Raw genomic sequence first — 23763 nt, forward strand, 5'->3', positions numbered from 1 at the left:
TTAAATAATTTTATGCCAAAGCTCCTTTCCACTCAGAGACTATTTTTGTTAACAGACTACAAGTTCCAAAGGAAAACACTTGTACTAGTTTAAGAACACAGGCTTAAAGAGCTCTATTGCTCATTTCTGTACCAAAACAGTATTTAACCATGTTTGCTACAGCCTTATAGTTATAAGTTGGAGTTAGAAAACAGGATTAGTCATTTTACAGTAATTAGTGTGAGCAGGGGAAAGCAGGATTCAAGTGGAAAGTTGACCAAGTTCCCTAGGTTTACTAGACTTGTCTATTAGGGATTGTGGGTGGCCTGGCTCCCAAGAACAACTTGATCAGGGTGGGGATGGGGTGGAAAGTAATAGACACCTTTTACTCCCACTAACAGTCAATACTGTCAACCTCACGGGATTTCTCTGTGCCCACATTTGTGAAGAACACTTCTCAGGGTGTCTGTGAGGTCACCTTTGAAGATACTCAGGTCATGTGGACTCTAACCTTTCATTAACGAATTTCTTGATGGGTTCATGATATGACGGTAGTATTGGGGGATGGCAAAAAGGAGAAAGTGGGACCTAGTTTGAGGAAACACTGCTTTCTGGCTGTCATGATGCAAGCTGCTGTTCCACCAGGCCCTCCCAGCCAAGATGGACTGACAACTTTAAAGCACAAATAAATGTTTCTCCGTTAAGTCACTCTGCCAGGCATCTGTCATGGCAATGAGAAGTCTGACTAACACAGGGATACCTGAAGCTTCTTTTAGCCACATTCTTGGTTTCTGTCTTCCTTTCCTTTTTTGAAATGGGCTATTCTCATGGTTGCTCCAGATGGCCTCAAACTGAAGATCCTCCTGCTCAGCCTCCCAAGTTCTGGTTATTATAGGCATGTGCCATTATATACACACTCCAGTTTCTCGTCTAAACATCAATCAACACCCCCCCCCAACTCCAACCTCTCCCTCTACTCTGAGATTAGATTAATCGGTATTGTATTTACTGGAGAGATTCTAGTACCAAACAAGGGCTGGAGAGATGTCTCAGTGGTTAAGAGCACTGATTGCTCTTCCAGGGGTCCTGAGTTCAATTCCCAGCACCCACATGTCCTCTTCTGTCCCACAGGCATACTTGCAGGCAGAACACTGTATATATAATAAATAAATCTCTAAAAAAAAAAAAAAAAAAAACCTAAAAAATACAGAACAATATTGTGTGTGTACATACAAATTCATGTGTACAGGTACACATGTGCATGAATGTGCTGGCCAAACAATGATGAATGTCTTCCTCAATCACTCTCCATCAGGGCCTTTCACCAAATCTAGAGCTCATCGATTAGGCTAGACTGGATGACCAGTGAGCTTCAAGGATCCCCCTGCCTGTACCTCCCTGGCATTTTACATGGGTGTTGGGATCTGAACTCATGTTTTCATGTTTGTACTTTACCGACTAAGCCATTCCCCCAGGGCCTTAACATTTTCTTAATATTATCTCAGTCATGAGCTCGTTTTAAATTTTATTTACGTATGTGTATTTGTGTGAATGTATGTCGTGTGTGTGTGTGTGTGTGTGTGTGTGTGTTCTTGGAGGCCAAAAGAGGGTGTTGGGTACCCTGGAGCTGGAGTTACAAGTGGCTTCAGCCATCTTGAGTTGGAAACTCAACTTAGATCTTCCGGAGGAGCAGCAAGTGTTCTTAATTACTCAGCCATTTCTCTAGTTCTTTTTTTTTTTTTTCCAGGACAGAGTTTCTTGTAGCTTTGGAGCCTGTCCTGGAACTCACTCAGTATATCAGGCTGGCCTGGAACCAAAGATCTGTCTGTCTCTGCCTCCCAAGAGCTGGGATTAAATTAAAGGTGTGCTCTTCTTTTATGTACTCTATAATGCCTCTCTACAATATCTCCTACTACTCAAGTATTCACTTTTAAATAGTCATCTTAAAATATGCTATTAAAATTCACTTACAAACATTACTACGTAAGCTTACTTTCTAGGACATATAACTTGAGAAATTAAACATAAACGACTGGATTTCCTCTCTCCTCACTTGTTATTCTACCTATGAACAGAAGTTATATTTAAATGCCCCCCGAAAAAAAGGGAGAGAAGGGAAGAGAAAGCCTACAGTACGCCGTTCCATATCTTGCTTCCTTTCCTCAGCACTCATCTCCCACCCAAACAGCACAACTCCACCAGACTAATGGATGACACCACACCAATTTTACAATTTCTCAGGGGACTACTTATTAATGGTTCACAGTATCTTTTACTACTACGCCTCTAGTTCAGTTTTCTCACCAAATGGAAGGCAATGTCCACTGGGAGCTCCTTGACTCCTTCGGAAGCCCTCTTCAGCTGTTCCCTCATTGAAAGCACTGCTTTACTTTTCCTGAGTTCTTCCTCTCTCAGGAGGCCCAGAACACCTTCTGCTCCCTATAAAGAGAAATTAAGGGCTCAGGAGAATGCCATCACCTCCAGCTGTTTTGATTTAAAAAGCTACTCTAGATGAAGCCGACATACCTTGGTCAGAAAATTGCTGCCAAGCTTTATCTAAAAGCATCATTTTGTTTAGCACCTTTAGGAAGGGGTGAGCATTCACAAGACCAAAATTTCTCAATTAGCTCCTTTCTTGCGAACCACAGCCTCACCCCCCCTCCCCCAAGCATCGAAGGGTCGCTAGGGTTGAATGCATCCTTTGCATAGTTCATCCCACTAGAAAATGGCTGATCCTCACTCACTTTGGGAGAGATGATAGCTCAGTTTGTTTCTAGAATCTGCAATTTAACTACTGTGGCTCTGCTCTTCGCAGGAGCAAACCACTTAACCTTTTTAAGCCTCTGGTGGAACTGGGTAAAATAAGAAACGTATGATGGACGTGCAGGAGCACGGACTCTGCTCTCAACAAATGGTAAACATCTGTGTAGGTACGCATACTGTGTAGGTACGCAACCAGGCAAGAGCTGCTTTCGTGGGGTAAATTTGGTGTCAAGAGTATCCCGAGTCCCTGAAATCGGGGGCCAGGTGCTGGGCTCCTGTTTTGGTGTGTTATACAAAAGCCTCCTTCGCTGCATCCGGGTCTGAAATCGGATCTGATACAGTAGGTAGCTGGGACTTAGGGACAGAGATGAACGGAAGTGAAGGCCTCGGTTTGAGAGGAAGTCGGGATTGCGAGCGAGCGGTGGGTGCAGCCCTGTTTTTTTCCTTGTCTGGGCTCTGACTGGCAGCAGTGTCACCCGAACGCCCACCCTTGTGCCCCCGGAATCAGGCGCGGCCTAAAGGCGACTCTAAATTTACCTCAGGTGAAGCACCTCGGCCGGAGGCCGCAGCCTGTGGAAGCCGCAGGTGGCGGGAAACGGAGCTTCAAACCCCCGCACGGGGGCGGGGCCGGCGGGCGGGGCTTGCGAGAGGACGGGGCTGCGGCGGGCGGGCTCCAGGGGGCGGCTAAGACTAGGAGGGGCGGGGCGTAAGAGAGGTGGGGCGTGGGCGGAGCCAGGGCAATTGGTTAGGCTGCGGTTGCAGTGCAGAAGCTGGTGAGATCGAAGCCGACTGGCCTGCTTCGTGGGTCTTTGAACCGCTGGGTGAGTGCTGGCTGCACCCGTCCTTTCCCGGCCTTAGGCTGCGGTCCTTAGCCTGCCGGATCAGCAGCTGCTTCGAGGAGGTGGGGGAAACGGGCGATCTGGGCGGAGGATCCTTTGTGTTGCCTTATGGCTTGCTTGCTCAGGCATGCACTGAAGGCTGAGAAGCTAGAGACCCCGCTGGGGGCCGGATCCCGAGCTGGGAGCCCAGACCCGGGAGGCCGCACCAGGGTCCCTGAGCCCGGGTGAACCAAGGTAGGACTCAGACCCCCGAGTCTGGAGCACCGGCCGCGCCGAGGAGTAAAAGGCGGAGCTGGAGGATCAAGAGATCGCCCGGAGCATAGAGCTTCTGGGGCCGGAGAGGGCCAGGAAGGGGGTGAGCATGGAGGCGGAATGGCGGGAGGTGGTGGGATCCTGGAGCCCCAGGCCGAGGCGTGGGCCCGAGAGCAAAGGGAAATTCTGCCCTGGGGCCAGGAGACCAGCCTGATGTTGACCTCGAGGCTTGCTCTCAGAGACCTAGCCTCTCTACTACTGGAGTGTTTAGTTTCTACCTCTTGTTTTCTCCAGTTCACTGTTGTTTTGGTTCTTGCAGAGAGCTGATTTTAAGCATTGCTCCCCAACTCTGTTTCTCTACCCGAAGCCTTTTGTGATTATTCCTTTGTTGGTCAGACTGCGTTGACATCCCTTGGGTCACGCTCAGTTATTGTCCCTTCCCTCACACGTATTATTGTTCTACTCTGAAGCCCGACTTGAGTAGCTGAGTCTTTGCCCCATTCTCAGTTGAGTCACTCAGGAAACGTCCTCCTCGGGTCTTGTCACAGGTCTTCCCCCACCCCCCTTTTCGCTGTTAGTCAATGAGCCTTGTAGTCCTGTGTCTGCCAGATTTGTACCTAGCTCTTCTGAATACAAGTTCCTACTTAGGTTTCAGTTCTAAGCAACAAACTGTAAGTGAACAAACACCACTAGGGACTGACTTTAGCATTAGCATGGTGCCCCTCCTTACTGTTTTGTTTTGTTTTTTTCACAAGTGAATGCTCATCCATTTGTTTGATTACAATAAAATGGTTAATTAAAATGTGGATTAAGAGAGATGGTAGGTATTGAAATGTGGAGTCATTGTGAAAGAGCAGAAGGAGATGGATGCTAGGCTGGGGATTTGGCTAACCTCTGGGAAGCTACTTCCAATGTGTTGTGGTGGCCATGGCATGAGCTTAAATCATCCCTGCCACAACCCAGTGTTTAAACTTTGGTTTTGGTTTGTTGTCCAGCAGAATAAGGCTTTTGGAAAGCAAGAATGTGTTTTAATGAGTTTATTGAAATGTAGCAATAACAGACCTGGTACAAAGTAACATAAGTGAAATACTGCACCTAATTGAATGAGATTGCTTTTGTCATCCTGGAGAAGGGTCTTGCCTCTTGCCATCTTAAGACCCTCTATCTCTATCTGATACAACAGCCATCTTTAGACCCTCTATCTCTATCTGATACAGCTGTCATCTTAAGACCCTCTATCTCTATCTGATACAGCAGTCATCTTAAGACCCTCTATCTCTGTCTGATACAGCAGTCATCTTAAGGCCCTCTATCTCTATCTGATACAGCAGCCATCTTTAGACCCTCTATCTCTATCTGATACAGCCATCATCTTAAGACCCTCTATCTCTATCTGATACAGCAGTCATCTTAAGACCCTCTATCTCTGTCTGATACAGCAGTCATCTTAAGACCCTCTATCTCTATCTGATACAGCAGTCATCTTAAGACCCTCTATCTCTATCTGATACAGCCGTCATCTTAAGACCCTCTATCTCTATCTGATACAGCAGTCATCTTAAGACCCTCTATCTCTGTCTGATACAGCAGTCATCTTAAGACCCTCTATCTCTATCTGATACAGCAGTCATCTTAAGACCCTCTATCTCTGTCTGATACAGCAGTCATCTTAAGACCCTCTATCTCTATCTGATACAGCAGTCATCTTAAGACCCTCTATCTCTATCTGATATAGCAGTTACTGTGCCACCAATGCTTCACTCTCAAACCAACCTACACATTCACCTCATCCCCTTTCTAACGTCACAACACAACCATTATTTTCCTCAGAGACCTTGCATTAGTCATGGTCTTCGAGTAAGAGAATGCTTTTAAGATCTACCCCAGTGACTGGGCTTTAAAAAAAAAAAAGATGCAGAAATCCTTACACCCTTAAGTACTTATGTATTCATTTAACAAATTTTAAAAAGGTACTGGAGAGGTAAGGACAACTTCTCAGTTGTCTGGCCATCTGAGGCCAGATCCTAAGGTGCTTACCAACTCATTCATAAATCAGGCAAAATCCATAATAGTTTTTGTTTGGGCCTTTTTGTTCTTTTCTTTTTCCAATGTTCCCTGTAGAGCTTCTTCATTCTGCTAAAAGCACAATAAGATCATCTAAGGAGGACTGACCATGGGCTAGCATCTACCCTGCTGTCATTTTTAAATACCAGTAAGCATGGATATAAGCTCTATAGGGGTAGGGCCAGCCTCTCCCTCTACTTCTTGCACTCAAGGTTCAGTGCGGTTTCTGCATACAGTCGATATAAAAGACACTCAGGACCTCCCATTCTATACTTTATTTCAATAACAACAAGATTGTTTTCAGACAGGCCAGAAATTCTTAACACATCCCTGAAATCATATGGGGTCTTAGAGGGCTTTACTGTTTCCTACTTTTGTCCCTCCAAAAGCTGTGATCTGATAGTAAGTGCCATATTTTTTCCGACTTGTGACACAAGGTCAGATGGGTTCAGCATACCAATCTGCCTCCCTGGTGTGTGGCCCATACCAGAAACAAGATCAAATATTCGTTCCTCTGATGAAGTTGAACTGTTATCCATATTTTCTTTCCCTTTGCAGCCTGCATCTTTTCACTTTCACTCTATTTTAAAACACTAAGAGACTGACTTTATAAGGCTCAATGGCAGCAACCAGTTCAGTGTATCCACAAAGGAACTGGGACCAGGTGGGACAGATTTGAAAAAAATAAAAGAACAAAAACCCACCGGTACACTACATATAAAATCTTTCTTAACCGGACTATTGTGAAACAGATACTTTCTGTTTCATTTACTTAATATGAAACTCCCAGTGCTTGTGAGGTTTTGTCCTTGCTGATAGATAGTAAATACCATCCTGATGTTTCTCTAATTATTCTGCACACATAGAGGTGGGCTTCCCAGGAGCCACACTATGGTGGCTTCACGTTCCTATTGACAGATAGGTAGGTAGACATATAGAAAACATTCTAATGACTTTCACTGAATGTTTAAGTAGATAGTTTACATTTATAAATAAGTCACCCAGTGGCATGAGAAACATCCTAATCATTACTCCTATTTTCTTCATTGCAGTAAGTGCACTATAGTTGACCTTCTGCATTTGTGGACTTTATCAACACACAGGATTATCAGACTAGAAATGGAATCTGTATTGAAATATACAGACTTTTTAATCATCCACTGAACAACACTGCATAAAAATTTTATGTTATACTAGGTATCATTGGTAATAAATAGTAGGGATGCAATGCTTAGCTTACCATTTTATACAAAGGCTTTGGACTTGGATCTGCTCTCTAAGGCAGGCTCTGGAACCAGTCATCCACCAATGCTGAGGAACAGTGATATATTTGATTTCAGTTTTTAATCAGTTTTTATATTGCCATATATGCTTTTAATCTCATTTAATCAGAGCACTTGGGCTTATGGGGTTTTGTTCCCTTTAAATTAACTGTAGTTTTGTCCCCTATATGGCATTGAGTGGGTTATAGACTGTAGAGTGGAGTTTGCTACCTGGACCTGGAGTTTTGGCTCTGTCACTTAAAAAGTGATTACCTTTCTAAGTTCCATTTAACTTAAATCTAAAATGGGACTGTTATGCCTCAGTGTTATTGGGAAGCCCAACTGAAAATACTTGCATACTTCTCAGATTAGCATATATGAACTGAAAGCGAGAGAAATTTGGCTACAACTGAAGTCTTTACTCCTAATTTTGAACATTCACATCTAAGGAGAAGATTCAGAAATGAAGTGTTGACTTTTGTGGGTCACTATGAGGTTTACAAAGCAGAGACTCTATTTGATGCTTCACCTCAAGAGATTGTTGTAGGTCAGCCACTGGAGCAGCTGATGATAAGGGACAAATTCTCTGATTAAGAATATCCAAAACTGAGTCTGGGGACATGGTTCAGAAGGGAAAGTGCCTACTGGCATTGGTACCCAAGTTCAGATCCCTAGCTCCCATGTAAAAACAAAGGATGGTGAGCTGTGGATGTGATCCTGCCAGAGATAGGTAAATCCCAGAAGCCACTGCCTTAGTCTAGCCAAAATAGAGAAGGCCAAGTTCAGTGAGAGATTTTAATTCAAAAACTTATTAGGTGGTAGGCAATAGAAGAAATACCAGAAGTCTACCTCTGGCCTCCCTGTGCACAGGTGTAGGCAAGCACACCCTCCCACTCATGTATATAACACACACCCACACACACCCTACCTCTAAAAGTGTTTTGTACTAATGTAACATCTCATTTCAAATCTCTACCATAGGTGGGCTTTCATCTATTTATTTTGTAATGGGTATTTGTCTTGTTTCAAGTTGTTATCGATACATCATACTTCACTGTCTAGTTTTTAATTTCAGACATAATTCTGTTCCTGTGCTTTAAATTCTGAAGATTACTTGTTCTGTCTTCCTCCACAGTTACAAGGGGAAACTGGCAAAGAGCCGTGTATATAGAATCAGGTTCCAGTTTCTCACTTCTTTAAGGAAAGCGCTCTATTTCAGGGTGACAGTAAATTTATGCCAACATTTCCAAACTTTTGAACATCTGATTGCCCTTGCTGGAATCTAGAGAAGTGAATATAAGCCCTAAATCTTAGATTGTCATGAGGACAAATACATTGGCCTACCACTTCTTGGTGATCCTCAAATGTACTTCCGAACCTTTCTAGTCATTTGAATCCTAAATTGACAGAGGGATCTTCAGCATGTCAGAAACAGTTGTGATGAGATGGTTGTTGAGCCAGGATGTATTGCTGTAAAACACTGTTTATTTTCTCCACTTTAATAACCTAAGCTCCTGTTATCATCTGGGACAGTCTATACATCCCTGGAGAGACTTTTCTTTTTAATCCTTAAAGATGAGATCATCATCCCTAGAATAATTTGTATCCAGCTGGGTATTAGCTAATGGAGATGAGGTAATGCTAAGCTCCCTCCCAAGAGTGTGAATTTGGTACTTCATGTGGAAAAAGCAGATGATGACAAATAGTGTGCATGTGCACATGCCTCATGCTGGAAGGGTTTTGATTTAGTGTAAGAAATTTAGTAGTCTATCAAGATGAGCTGATAACAGAGACAATCTACAATGTTCAGGTGCTAAAAATGAAAAGCAATTATTAGTTATTTATTCCGGAGAAATCCTAATCAAACAGGAACATAACATTTTAACTTCTGTTCTAAAAGACTTTTTCCTTTCATCCACTAATTACTTTAGTAAAAGAAATTCAACTGTCTCATGGCTAATATCAAAGTGATTATAGTTACTCACATGAAGACTAATCTGTCAGCTGGGAGGCGCACACCTTTGATCTCAGCACTCAGGCAGGCAGATGCAGGTGAATTCTCCGTGAATTCGAGGCCAGCCTGGTCTACAGATTGAGTTCCAGGACAGCCAAGGCTACACAGAAAAAAAAAAACCCTATCAAAACAAAACAAAACAAAACAGAAACACAAACAAACAAAAAACAAATAGACTCATCTGTCTGAGGTTTTTGTTTGTTTGTTTAACTTTCCATAATTACAGAAGTTGGTAGAGTATATGGAAAGGTAATGACTACTTAAAGGTCACCTAATATTTAATTAAAATCTAGTAAGGTCCTTACTACCAAGTCTAATGACCTGAGTTTGTTCCCTAGCATCCACATGGTGGACAGAGAGAACCACAAACAGCTCCAGGGATTTGTTGTCCTCTGACCTCCAATACTCACATGCCCAAAGACACACACTGAATTATTATTATTATTATTATTTAATGTAGTTTAAGTCAGGGCCAGGAAGCAAATGTTACAAAGTTCTGGAGGCTGGTTACTATGAATTTTGTATTAGGATATACCAATCAGAAGAGGATATAGTTTTATCCCACAGCTGGCATGAGGCAAAGGTTATTAAAAAATCACTTCTCCAGTCTGAAGACTGTACTATTGTATTTTTTGGAAGAGACCTTTAGCACCATGATGGTTGGTGAGAACCAATGAACACTTGGGGTTCCCAAGCTTACATTGTGAACTCATGTAGGGGTCAAACTCATGTAGAGGGCCAGTTTGAGGCAGACCTTGGAGATACTGGCAGAAACTCAAGATTCAAGTTCAGAAGTTGTCTAATCTTAGTTTCTAATAAAAGCAGAGTAGTATATTTGTTAGAACTGATGAGCATACTTGACCTCATTGCCACCCACAGTCTTATAGGTCACAAATGTGTGACCACGTGTATCCACTATTATAGCATAGCAGGGAGTGGTTTCTCTGTCTTTAAAAATCCTCCATGTTCTCCCCCCTCCCCGATACCCCTTTGCAGCCACTGATCTGCTTAGCCTATCCACATTTTCAAATCTTTTCCATAATGTTATACCATGGAATGGCACGAATGGCCTTTTCAAAACTTCTTCTTTGACATAGTGATGATGTATTTTAGTCTGTCATACATGCATGCATGATGTGAGCATCTTTTCTTAAGCTTCTTTGACATCCGTCTATCTTTGTTTTGAGGCCCACTGTTTCCTTTCTTCTTTCTTTTTTTCCTTCCTTCCTTCCTTCCTTCCTTTTTTCTTTCTTTCCTTTTTTTTTTTTTTTTAACTATGCATTTCCCATTGGTTGATGGATGGAAAGATTATGTTCTCATAGCCCCAGATGTTTATTAAAACATTTATGTTTATCTGCCTTCTGTCTAGACTTGTTAGTGATGCTGTATTATGTATTCTCCAGTTAATCAAAATAACTGCACCTTGTTTCTCAACCACAGATAGCTAACTATTTTAGCATGTGGTCAGCTCATTTTGAAGAGGCAAAGCTAGACAAGTTGATCTTTGTGATATTTCTAGTTCATGGAAATTTGAGATTTCTTAGTATCTAACACATTTACTGTCCACAAGAAAGAAGAAGGCAGAGAGATCCAAATCTGGTAAAGGGCAGATTTCAACAAGAGAGTATGTGTAGTTTTTCACCCTTTTGGTTTTATGACATGATTGTGTAGCCCGGCCTGGAACTTGCTAGGTAAATCAGACTAACCTCAGGCTCACAGCAGTCCTTCAGCCTCTGTCTCCAGAGTTTTGAGATTACAGATGTCTGCCACCATGCCCCACCATTTTTTTGTTTATTTATTTTTTGTGTTTTGTTTTTTTCTTTGCTCTTGAAATGGGGTTAGGAGTTGGCATTGCCTAGCATAATCCTGGTGACATGGTCTGCTGTGGTTGACATTTTATAAAATAAGGTTGATACTATTATCTAACTTTGAAACAATGTATTATAGAAAAATTAGAAGCTATAGAAGAGTATTACAAAGTAAATAAGTTGTCAGCAATCCTATCACTCAGGCAGACACTGCTAATAAATAAGGTAGTATGCAAAAAGGGATCATGCTGGGTTTCTATAATTTATTTTCACTTAACCTTATATTGTTGGCATTTATATCATTGATAAGGGCTTCAAGAAAACTTTAAAGGAAAATAGCTACAGGAACTTGTATGGATTTACTGTAACAGTTATTTCTCTGTACTTATACTTTCAGGGGTTTGTGTTTGTTTTTGTTTTCTTGGGAACTCCATAGATCAGGCTGGCCTTGAACTCACAAAGATCAGCCTGCCTCTACTGGGGTTAAAAGGCGTGTGCCACCACTCCCTAACTATACTCTCAGTGTTTATGAATAATGCATACTCTTCAATTTCCTTACTTCTGCCATTCCCCAGAGCATTTATAGACACTCTTACTAGAGGAAGTTTACTACATCAAACTTCATGGTTTTTATGAGCAAATTTGGAGAACCTTCCAAGATATTCACAGGGGATCTTATCAGTTTATATCTCTCTCGGTATGTAGGAAAATGCCTCTTAGAAAGCTTACCAGCTTTGTATCTGATCCCGTTTTCGTGTTACTTGGTAAAATTTAGAGGTATGTCCACAAGAAACTAAAGAGGACATTTGGAGTTTCTCATCTCACAGTTTATCTTCTAAATCTAAAAGGAATGGGTACCACCCTGGCCTCCCTGTTACCTCTGGATATTTTGTATTGCAGCTGTGACTCAGTGGTAGAGCACTTACACTTACGGGTGCCTGAGGCCCTGGGTTCAATCCTCAGCACTGCCTAACAAGTCAATACAATATTTTGCTTTCATTTCCTTTATTTGATGTGCTTTCTCTATTCTTACCTGAGGTAAGTTCCATATGTATGCTGGATATCCCATTGCATTCCTTAGGAAACCCTAGCCCCTTTCTGTGCTTGCATCATTAATTTCCTGTCTCCCGGCTGTGCCATTCTTACCGACCTAAAAAGCATGGCTTAACAAGAAGACACCCCCTACCCCTTGCTCCGTCTAGCTACTGTCCTGTTTCTCTTTTCACAGCCAAGCAGGAAGGAGCCTTTTCCTACTAACCCAGGAAGCACTGTTTATACTGTTGCTTTTCTCAACCCGGGACAGCCATTGGTTCCTTTAAAGTACAATTTGCAAAAAGTTAAAACTTGGATGTTCAAATAGAAAAATAGCCCGTGTCAAGAATTGTATTCACCTGCTAGCTAATGAACGGAACCAATAAGATGTTAAGTCCGGTTCAAAGGAGAATTGCAAGAACAAGCAAATGCAAAGAGCTGAATATACTGAGAGCAGTTTGCTGGCAGTTATGGAAATGGTTAAATCCTATAAGGCAATAACTATAATTGAGAAGGATTAGTCTCTCTATCAAGTGAAAATCCATTACATGACTTTTTTTTCTTTTCTATAGAAAAGAATCTATGTAGCTGCAAGTTTTTTTTTTTTTTGGTAGCTGCTACTTTTAATGGCTTAACCTACTACAAACTTGGAAAGCAGCCTATCCAGTGGTGAGTTATAAAAAAAGACTACACCCTGGGGAATCCAATAATCCTTCTAGGTAACACCCAACATTCCACTGAAATAGTTATCTAGTCACTTTTTTTTTTTGACCTAACAGTCACCACGGTAGCCATGGCATGTTTCATAAAGCTGGTGTGTCCTACTGCCCTCATTAAAATAGGCCTTCTGGCAAGGGTGGAAAGAGTAAGTGTCCCTGAAAGTCTTCTGTGAGTGTTGGCACACCACATCCACCCAATTCACTGCTGGCTTCACTTCCTCTAGTCAGTATCTAAATCGCAGGATGCCCAGACTTAACTGCCTGTACCCATCAATTGTTGGGCTCCAGCTCAGGCCTCCATGAACTACTCCAGAAGGCCTCTCACTGGTCTTGTGTTTTGGCCAGAGCATGTAGTCCCTCTTCGGTCAGTGTTCTTCCCATGTTACTGGTCTGAAGACCTTATGTGTGTGATCTTGCCTTTTCTGGCTATCTATCTCCTTGCCTTAGCACTAGTCAAACTGGTCTTTCTGTACCTTGAGTAGAGCAAGTTGTGCCCAGGCCTTTGATCTAGCTGATGTTTACCCCCACCCCAGGGCAGGGCAGCCTTCCTCTGTGTCATTCAGATCTCTGTAATGCCACTTCAGAGATGACTCAACTGCCTGACCACCTAGTTAAAGTAGCCCGTATTCCCAGTTTCTCACCCCTTTCTCATTTTCCTCATAGCCATGACAGTGTTAGAACCCTATTTTCCATCTCTGATTCTTTCTTTGTAGAATGTCCTTTCTTAAAGGTAGACTTGGCCAAGTGTATGCTCCCTAAATGTTTGCTTGCTGACTAAAAGCATGGTACATCTCAGGTGTGCTCACATCCTCCTGTGGTTTTCTAGAAAGCCCACCAGATTAAACATTGTAGAAAGCAAAGAGCCTTTATGGGAGCACAAAGCACTGACTGGCTTAGGAAAGCGGGAAGAGCACTATTCTCTTCTGTGGTTTAAACTGAAGGGCCTCTTCTTCACTGTCCCAAAAGGCACACTGTGTGTGTGTGTGTGTGTGTGTGTGTGTGTGTGTGTGTGTGTGTGTGTGTGTGTAGGAACTTAGCTTTCCAGCCTTCTGTGCCGTTGTCATAGTCGTTCTGATTTTAGTGCAGGACTGAAGTTAAAAGTTCTATTTTGATTGAAATACTTGATGTAGCCAGGAATTCTAGAGTCTGAAGATTCATTCAGGATTTTTAGTACTTTTTCTTAAATTTCATTTCTGTTTGTCTGTTTTATTTAGGGAGGTGTACTACCATGGCAGAGTCTTTCCTTCTAGAGAACTCTAGAAGACAGGAAGGAGAGGTGTAGGGAGGTGCACATGTCTGGTATTTGGGGACAAAGGCACTTAGTATTAGAAGCCAAGTTTTTGAGTAGGAAGGAGACTGGAGATTTGGATGTCCCTGGGGCTCTCACCATTGTTGGATAATAAATGTGAGCTTTACTGTGTGGTTAGTGTTTGGGTTTTGTTTTTGTTGTGTTGAGTTAGAAGCAGAGTTCCAGTAAATAACTTGATTGGTTGGATGGCCAAGGAAAGACGGTTCTATCTGTTTTTATTGGCAGGGCCGCACAAATGGGGTAAAAAAGATTGAGCTGCTGCATACTCTGTTCTTGATATAATTCATAGCTAAGAACAAGGAAGGAGGAGGGGCCTACACTGTGGTGCCATTGCAAAGGACCGTTCTCCAGACATCTGACTCATGGGGCCAGTAGCAATGGAGACAAAACAAAACCTCTAGGAGAAATGAGCATGGCATTGCATTATATTGCAGTGGCTCTATAATGACTTGTTATAGGTAACATCTCTTTCTCTCTTTTTTTCTTATATTCTAGTTAGAGAAGTGAACATGGAGAACAACGAAACATCAATGGATTCCAAATCCATTAAAAATTTTGAAGTGTGAGTATTTATTTATTTTTATTTGTTGTAGTTTAAGGTGGTGGGTTCTCCACCTACCCCAGGCTAAACTGGACCTCTATAATCTAGCTTTAAATTTGTAAATTTGTGATGGCCCTCTGACCTCTGTTTTCTTATGCTAGAATAACAGGCAATAGTTACTATGCCTGGTGATATTGGTATAAGTGGAATTCTATATAGTCAAAGGAAGACTATATATGTTTGTAGAATGCATCCTATCTTAGTCTAGTTGTGACATAACAGAAAGTAGTGAAGAATCAGCATTAGGCGATGAGAATTACAGTTCTGTGGTTGATTATAAGATTTGCATCCCTTATCCAAAAGTGACTAAAACCAGAAGTATTTTAGATTTTGAACTCTCAGATTGGAATATATTCACACACACACACACACACAAATGCATTAGAGCTGGGACCTAAGTTAAGTGTGTGTGTGTGTGTGTGTGTGTGTGTGTTGGGGGGTGGTATGTACAGGTATATGTAGACTACAGTGCACGAGGAGGTCAGAGGCAAACCTTTCCTTGTTTCTGCTGCAGAAAGCCCTAGGCTAGCAGTCAAGCTTCCATCTCTTCTGTGTCCGCCTCCCATCCTGCCACAAGAATGCTGTGAACACACGTGTGCCACCACTTAGAGTGACCTTCCTAACACTGTTACCCTTTAATCCAGTCCCTCATGTTGTGGTGACTCCCAACCATGAGATTATTTTCATTGCTGCTTCATAACTGTAAATTTGCTACTGTTATGAATCGTAATATAAATATCTGATATGCAGCCCCTGTGAAAGGATCGTTTAACACTCGCCTCCTGAAAAGATCTTGATCCATACGTTGAGGACCACTGACTTAAAACTTTTTAATGTAGTTTCCAGTGATTGAACTCAGGCTATTAGGATTGCATAGAAAGTGCTATTACTTGTACTTGCCAGTGGTGGTGGCACACTTCTTTAATCCCAGTGCTAGGGAGGCAGAGGCAGGTGGGTCTCTGTGAATTTGAGACCAGCCTGGTCTACAGAGTGAGTTCCAGGACAGTCAGGGCTGCACAGAAAAACCTTGTCTTGAAAAATCGAAAAAAAAAAATATATCATGAATAAATTATTTCATACAATGTTAATTTTTTAAAGCTGTATTTGGTAAAATGTTATTGGACTTTACAGAAAAACTTTCCAATAAGTTCTGAACACCCTTCAGCACATTTTACTTACTTGGCCTTGACAGGTCATTTCCTCATCAGTGAAATGTGTTGTTGTGAATGTATTTATTTATGCTTTTTTCCCCTAGTGCTTGGGATCAAACCACATGTGAAATTTGAATGAGGGGAGGGTGTAACATGAAGTTGGGTACATTGAGAGCCTTAAACAAATGTTAACTGTTCTTATGAGAAATAAAAGTTGTACTAATAGAGTCATTTCTGCCTTTGGTAACTATCACTTGATTTCCATGCAGAAAGACCATACATGGAAGCAAATCAATGGACTCTGGAATATATCTGGACAATAGTTACAAAATGGATTATCCTGAAATGGGTGTGTGCATAATAATTAATAATAAGAACTTTCATAAAAGCACTGGTATGTATCTAACATTTTTTAAAACATTTCAAATATTTATGCCGTTCACATTGGATGTAATGTGAAAAGCACTATCAGTGTGTTATGAGTCAGTAAACTGATACAGACAAACCACAAAATGGAGATACACTAGAACCTTACAGGTCCCATATACAATAGGAACTCTTCCATATTTAGGATCTGTGCCTCTCCTGACTGCAAAGGGCTGGATTCTCTGCTGCCCAACAGAGCCAATCCCTTGAGAGTCTGACTGATAGAGAAGAAAAGGTTGCTTAAGCCACAACCTGGCAGGAATGAAGATAAATGACTGGCACCTGAGGGCCTCTGCCCCGGAGCAGCTGAGAAAGTGTCTTTAGCATCCTTTGCAGGAGCCCTTAACTCACAGCCTCAGGCAAATGGGCCCTACAAACATTCCTTTGTCAGTTCTAGAGTACAAATTGAGCCTCTTGTCTCAGGCTTGAGGTTGCTGAGTTATCCTTGCCCTGTGCCATGTTTCCCATTTGCAGGTCTGTGTGCCTGGCTTCAGGCACAGTCTACTTCTGTGTTTACAGCTATTATTTAATTGAGGCCTTCATCCCAACCTAAGAATGACTGCACAGTGAAAGGAATGCTGTTTTATACTAACTCTACGAGTAGTAGTTAAGATATAACTCAGGGGTTGTGCCTCAGATCTACCACACTCCAACAGAAGGCTACACATCCAAGAGTATATGGGCAGCAGAAAGTGGACTTGATGGGGTTTTTAAGAAAGAGGACATAGAGTTGGGTGGGACAGGAAGGGTCATGGGCTTAGAAGGAGTTTGGGACAAAGGGATGATTATGACCGAAGTACATTGTATGAAATTCTCAAAGAACTAATTAAAAAACTAAGAAAAAAAATAAAGTTAAAGAAGAACAGGAGGAGAGGGAAAAGACCAGAAAATGGGGTCAGTAAAGTGCTTCTATCCCCAGAACCAGATAGCCCTGTACGATGGTACATTCCTATAATCCTGTCACTGTCACTTGGGATGAGGAAGTAGTAGAAAGATGCCGGCCTGTCTGAGACGCTGCCTCAGAACAAACAAACAAAAACCAACAAAACCAAACCTTACCTCAGCATCTTTACTTAGAACAGTGAGAGCCCAATGTGTGTGGCTGAGCTGTCCTGATGATCTATGGACCTCGTTGGTACCTCCTTGATGATCTGTGGTCCTCACCATTGGTACCTCCTTGATGCCAATAAGAGGTTCTCCTTTTTCCTTTTTACCTCAGTCCTCTCCTTGCATTATATGGGCACCAGGGATTAAGTTATCAAGCCTGGCAGCAAGCTTTGTCTCTCTGAACAGATTTGTTTCCTTCCTTTTAAAACCAAGTATCTCTCATGCTAAGCATGCTGTGTACCAAGGGCAGGTTTCTTAGCTCATTTGTGCTCTGCGTCCCTCAACTATACAAATGAAGCTAGTAATAATATGCATCTTGTGATAGTTGGAAAGACTGAATATCACCCACCTCATTAGCAATACTCGTTGATAATACTTATGGATTTCCCCCCCAAACATGCGCAAGTAGTACTGTTTTAAAATTGGCTCAACATAGAGTCAAATATAGTGTCTGTGAGTAAGCTATATAAATAAAACTAAGTTCACATACTTTTTTTTCTGTCTTCCTAAAATTATTTACTGGATATTATCATGATAGAAAAATAAATTATCAAATTTTAAAAATATCAATGATTATTTCCTCATGGTTTTAGAAAATAGTCATCATGAACTGAGCATGGTGGCCCATGCCTATAATCCCATCACCCAGGAGGATGTTTGTGAGTTCAAGACTAGGTTGGACTGTGGCCTGGCCTGAGACTCTGCCAATGAAAGAGCGAATGAGATGGCGACATAGCACCCTATCATATAAATAAATCACAATGTATCAAACAAACCTCTATTGCCAGACATTTGAAGTCCCCTCTTATTTTCACTGTTGAAGCTGCTACGGAGGATGTCTCCGCTATGATAGCTTGTAGCGGGCTAATACAATGAAATGTCTTGTGTGCTAAGAGATTGCAGACTCTGTGGCCATGATCAAAATAAGTAGAGTTTTCATAACATGTAAAAGAAAGAGTTCATTGGTTGTGTGAATTGCTGAATAGCTCATTTAACCTCAAAGCAGTCATTCTTCTAAATTGCAATTGAAGGAGGTTCTTTCTATCCCAAGGAATGACACCTCGCTCTGGCACTGATGTCGATGCAGCCAACCTCAGGGAGACATTCATGGGCCTGAAATATGAAGTCCGGAACAAGAATGATCTTACTCGTGAAGAAATTGTGGAATTGCTGAAAAATGGTAAGAAACAATTAGTTAAAAGAAGCATCCAACAATTGGTCAAAAGGACAGAGACGAAATGTCTCTAGAACTCAGCCAGAAATGGCTCATCCTTACCCCAACCCTACACACATGCAAGGCTCAGGGAGCATTGCAGAAGATGGGGCAGAAAGATTTTTAAGACCAAAGGTGGCAGGGAGTGGGGATGGGGAACCAAATGGAAGGCGTGACAGGAATACTACACTTGAGAATTCACAGCTGTTGGTATTGCCTGTTCAAGATCAAGCCAGTCAGCATTCTAACATGAAAGGGAGGGGCCATGAGCCCCCACCTCTAGGTTGGGGAGCTGTTGATAGTCAGTGGCTGCTGGAAGAGAGTGAGTCTGTTTTAAGTAACCCTGATGGGTTGGCCGCACTCCAGTGGTATATGGCCAGCACAAATTGGACCCTGTGTTATTTTAAAAACAAAGCAAAGCTGGGAAGTTGGGAGGAAGGATCCAGGAGCAGTTGGGGGATAAATATGATCAAATTGCATGGATGGAATTCAAAAAGAATGGCCATCATTGGGTAATTTTACTTTATTATGGTCTAGCTATAATTAGACCTTTATAATTAGAGGTGTAAAATTATGCCTTTGCCTCCCAAGTTCTGGGATTAAAGGCATGTGCCACCACTCCTGGTTGCTTATATATTTTAGTAAAAATTGAAAAGAAATTAATTATGTCACCGCCCCCCCTCTCCCCTCCAAATGTTTCCAAATGTGCTCTGCCTATGTTACATTTGGATGGTCTTGTACTTCTAGTGTCAATTTCTTCATCTTGTGGTCATGTTGTAAACCAGTAACCCCAGAACTCAAGAAGCTAAGGCAGGAAGGAAGATCATCAATTCAAAGTCATCTTGGTCCAGTGAGAAAACTAGATACAAATCAAACAACCACAGATTCTTTATCATGTCCTCATACCGATTATTTGCAAACGCCTTTCCAGTTTCTAAAGAAGATCACAGCAGGAGGAGCAGCTTCGTTTGTGTGATTCTAAGCCATGGAGATGAAGGTGTAATTTTTGGAACAAATGGGCCTATTGACCTGAAAAAACTAACTAGTTACTTCAGAGGGGACTATTGCCGAAGTCTGACTGGAAAGCCCAAACTATTCATCATCCAGGTAGTGCTCTGAGCACCTCGGTGCCCAGTTACAAAGAGATTAATGCACTTAACATTATTTACTTTTTGTTATTTGAGGGCTATGGAACTGTTACATTTGTGTTTATTTGAGCCACCACTTCGACAATATGGGGTGCATTTCAATGTTGCTCCTATATCAGAATCAGTTTTCACACCGCTCTTACAGCTTTTACACGTTATGTGTGTTCACATAATTTTTTTTTTTAAAAAAAGTTTGTCTTCTGACACACAGGCCTGCCGCGGCACAGAGCTAGACTGTGGCATTGAGACAGACAGCGGAACTGAAGATGACATGGCGTGTCAGAAGATACCAGTGGAAGCCGACTTCCTTTACGCTTACTCCACAGCACCTGGTAGGAATGTGTGGATGTTAGATGAGTTGCATTGTGTCTAACTCTAGAGTTGACAGTAAAGACTATGCTTTAAATGCCATTAAGATTTTTATATGCCCTTCACAAAGATTTTTTTTTTTTACATCCCTAAACTAAAATAACTAAATGTTGCCTTAGTTACTTTTCTATTGCCATAACAGAACACGATGACCAAGGTAACTTATGAAAAAAAATACTTAATTTGGAGCCTGTGGTTACAGACAGTCCATGTGGCCAGAAAGGGGAGGTGGGGCATGGCAATAGATAAGCAGGTGTGGTTCTGGAGCAGTAGCTGAGAGCTTACATCTCCATCTGTAAACACAGCACAAGGCAGACAGAGCTAACTGGGAATGGCATGGATTTCTGAAACCTCAAAGGCCACCTGACACAGCTCCTCCATCAAGGCCACACCTCCTAGTCCTCCCCAAATAGTTCCACTGTCTGGGGACCAAGTATTAGAACATATGAACCTATAGGGGCCATTCTTATTCAAACCAACACACACACACACCACTCACACATACAGAAGGTATTGAGTTTGTGGGTGTGGACCTGTATGTATATATGTATGTGTGTCATTGTAGAGGGGAAAATTGACTCCCACAAATTATTTTCTGAGTGCCACGTGGTATACTGTGGCTCCTGTACAACCATACTCACAAAATAATAAGTAAATAAATTTATTATAACAAATAAATGAAAAATACTCAATCTTGTTTCTTTTATCCACTAGGTATCTTTCCAGGCAGCATACTTCTATAATAAATGCAATGAGTCCATTAATTAATATGAAAATACAAAAAAAAAAAATTACTTATTTCCTTCTTGGGCTTTTTGAATACTATTTATTGTATTCATTCAGATGCCCCATAGGCAAGCTAATGGCATTCTTTAAAGTGTGTATAAATAGGGGACTGAGTAGACAGTAGTAGTTAACAGCACTTGTCAGCTCATGCAGAGGACCTGGGTTCAGGTCCTCATGTACGCATGGTTGTTTGCAACCATCTGTAACTCCATGGGCATCAGGCACTTGTGAGCTACATTTTACATACATGCAGGCAAAGAACTCAAACACATAAAGTAAGTCTAAAGACACATTCAAAGTGTGTATATGTAAGGAATTTACTTCCTGTCTAAGCCAGTATTAAAAGCAGATGCGTTCTGACCGAAACATGAAGTGGTCTACATGGTCTCATTCAAATGTCTTTGCATTTGTGTCTTCACATCTTCCTCTTCCTCACTCTTACCCTGTCCGTCCCTAATGGGAAGGAGACCAGAACGTAAAACTCAGAGGAATTCAATGGCAGTCACTCCATAACCGCCTTTTATTTATTTAGTTTCCTGCTGAGAGCAGTGAGGTATGTATAATATATATTTTCCCCCTCAATATCATTTCTCCAGAGACCAAAGGTGTTAATTCTTTTTCCTTTTTATGGCTTATAAGACCTTGGAAGTTTATATTTATTTTTATCGTAGTTATGTAAAAATGAAATGCATAAATGCTAAATGCATAATGTAAAAATGAAATGCTAAAATGATGGTAAGAAGTGATGGTGGGTATATACAGTGCCTTGTATTTTGCCTTGTAGGTTACTACTCCTGGAGAAATTCAAAGGATGGGTCCTGGTTCATCCAGTCACTGTGTGCCATGCTGAAACTGTATGCACACAAGCTTGAGTTTATGCACATTCTCACTCGAGTTAACCGGAAGGTAGCGACAGAATTTGAGTCCTTCTCCCTTGACTCTACTTTTCATGCAAAGAAACAGATTCCATGTATTGTGTCCATGCTCACAAAAGAACTGTACTTTTATCACTAAGGAAATAATTGAGGGCTTTGTTTCTGTTTGTTCTTTGTTTTGAATGCCAATGAGGAAACGGTGTCAGGGAGACTTGATTTCCCTCTCATTTAAGTCAAATCTGATGTTTCAGATGGTATTACTGCCCTAGCAATGCAACCACAATGCAGCTACCTCAAGTTCAACATCAGGTAGTTGAAACAAAATTTACTTAGGAACAAATAAATGTCAATGCTGGTACTATCATTATAGAGGAAATTATAAATTTAATCTTTTTATTAGCAAGATTTGGTGATACTATACATTTTGAAATACTTACGAAGAAGTTAAATTTTCAGGTGTAAATTTATACTCCCTACACACATTAAGAATGTCATTCTAGCTTTTGTTAAACTATAGAAATGATGGTGTCAAATGATATGTCTTAGAACTTGAATCCATGGGCAGAGTCAAAGGCTTAACCCTTTATTTTGAAAGTGATGTATGGAAATGAAGTGTTGGACCACCAGTAGTATTCATAATAGCTACTACTGGCTTTGTGATGTTTGCCCTAAGCATGTATTTGTTGTTTTAAAAAAATCATGTTTTATGATTGAAAACACTTGAGTATTTATATGGGAGGAAAACATGTGCGAAATTGGTTGACTCTTTGAAGGCTACAATACATCAGTAGTAGACATGATGGCAAGGTGCTAAATCTACCAGCATTTGTTTCTTACTTATACAAATCAGCTTAGTTTTACAGACCAGCAAAATATCTAAAGGATGGTTATGTCACAGCCTCAAATTGTTGGTTATTAGAATGAAATAAAGAAATTATGTAGGAACAAACTAAAACACCAGCTGTAAAATAGAATGTGTGTGGTGGGGGGGGATGAATCTACTATAATTGGAGAGATGTGGCAGAGTCATGGGCACAGCTCCAGAAAGGACTACCAGCTGGACCAACCTCATGAGTTATCGTTTGTGTGGAGGATGTCCCCAAGGTCCAAGTCTTCATGTGAGAAAGTGAGCCAGATCAGAAACTTCTGAAAAGGGGCTTTCCCAAAGTGGAGAGAGTTGTCTTCAGAAAGATCCCTGAACTCCATGTCCAGAGTCTGTAAGCATGCTGACTTTTCTGTTGAAGTTTACAATAAAAGAAAAGCAACAGTGATATTTGCATTGTCACCAGAGATTAAGGACCGTGGCACACAGGATTTGGGGAACATGCAATCACAGGCCCTGCAGCCCACGTGGGAAGCTGCACAATGGAGTTCAGCCCCATCAGAGAGGCTGTGCTCCAGGCTTCCTGGAGGTGTTGAGCCAATGCTGGCTGTCCTGATGTGTCCCTCATTTCACGGAAGCTTCCTTTTTCTCAGAGAAAGGAAGGAACTCACATTTATAACTGGTAGATTCTTGTTTTAGACTGGATCTATTAACTCTTAAGTAAATGTAGCATGTGGTGGTATTTTAAAGTGTGTTCCCATATGTCAATTTTATAAGAGTTTGTTGCATTTTTATTTCAAAACATAAATTCAGATTTAAAATAATCAGCGTTTTTGAGGGTTTTTTTTTTTTTGTTTTGTTTTTTTTTTTTTTTTTTTTTTTTTTGTGGATACATTTGGTGTTGTGATACCTAAGTGAAAATTAAAATAGTTTTAACCCAGAGCTTAATTCAGGAGAGTCAAAGAGGATGCAGCAGGGCCCTAACCTAATATTTTGAGGTGGTGGCAAGTGAAAAAAACTCTGAGGAGATGGATACGATTTAAACCCTGGAGAATAATATTGGAGGGGGGTCATCTCTTCCAATGTTACATAATCATAGCTGCTATCAAATCAAGAACAAAGCTGAATCAAGGAACTCCTATTCCCAAGGAGAAGAGTGACATGAATGTTTGTTATTCATCCTCTTCTAACCTGTGGCTGGGGGCTGGAGAGGTGGCTCGGTG

The 23763-nt window shown here is 41.3% G+C and overlaps 2 protein-coding genes across 4 annotated transcripts in view; one reads left to right on the forward strand and one right to left on the reverse strand.

Moving 5' to 3' along the window:
* Primpol (primase and DNA directed polymerase) overlaps positions 1-3354 on the reverse strand; it is a 29536-nt gene extending 26182 nt beyond the window's left edge. For all 3 annotated transcript variants that reach the window (XM_051182378.1, XM_051182376.1, XM_051182380.1), the window contains exons 1-2: positions 3280-3354; positions 2284-2418 (exon numbers count right to left, since the gene is read on the reverse strand). The gene's annotated coding sequence lies outside the window, so the exon portion shown is untranslated. The remainder of the gene's footprint in view (positions 1-2283; positions 2419-3279) is intronic.
* An 11158-nt stretch (positions 3355-14512) lies between these two features.
* Casp3 (caspase 3) lies at positions 14513-23362 on the forward strand. Its single transcript, XM_051182384.1, has 6 exons — positions 14513-14603; positions 16063-16187; positions 18378-18506; positions 19471-19646; positions 19899-20019; positions 21627-23362. The coding sequence occupies exons 1-6, from the start codon at positions 14551-14553 to the stop codon at positions 21854-21856; spliced, it is 834 nt and encodes a 277-aa protein (XP_051038341.1). The 5' UTR covers positions 14513-14550; the 3' UTR covers positions 21857-23362.
* Positions 23363-23763: the final 401 nt, after the last annotated feature.

This window comes from Phodopus roborovskii, unplaced genomic scaffold (genome assembly GCF_943737965.1).
Source record: "Phodopus roborovskii unplaced genomic scaffold, PHOROB, whole genome shotgun sequence".
NCBI lineage: Eukaryota > Metazoa > Chordata > Mammalia > Rodentia > Cricetidae > Phodopus > Phodopus roborovskii.

Bases quoted from the DNA above. Each gene is read 5' to 3' on its own strand.
- Casp3 (XM_051182384.1), top strand. From the start codon at position 14,551: ATGGAGAACAACGAAACATCAATGGATTCCAAATCCATTAAAAATTTT. The intron at 14,604-16,062 runs GTGAGTATTTAT...ATTTCCATGCAG, and splicing joins TCCATTAAAAATTTTGAAGT to AAAGACCATACATGGAAGCA. The intron at 19,647-19,898 runs GTAGTGCTCTGA...TCTGACACACAG, and splicing joins CCAAACTATTCATCATCCAG to GCCTGCCGCGGCACAGAGCT.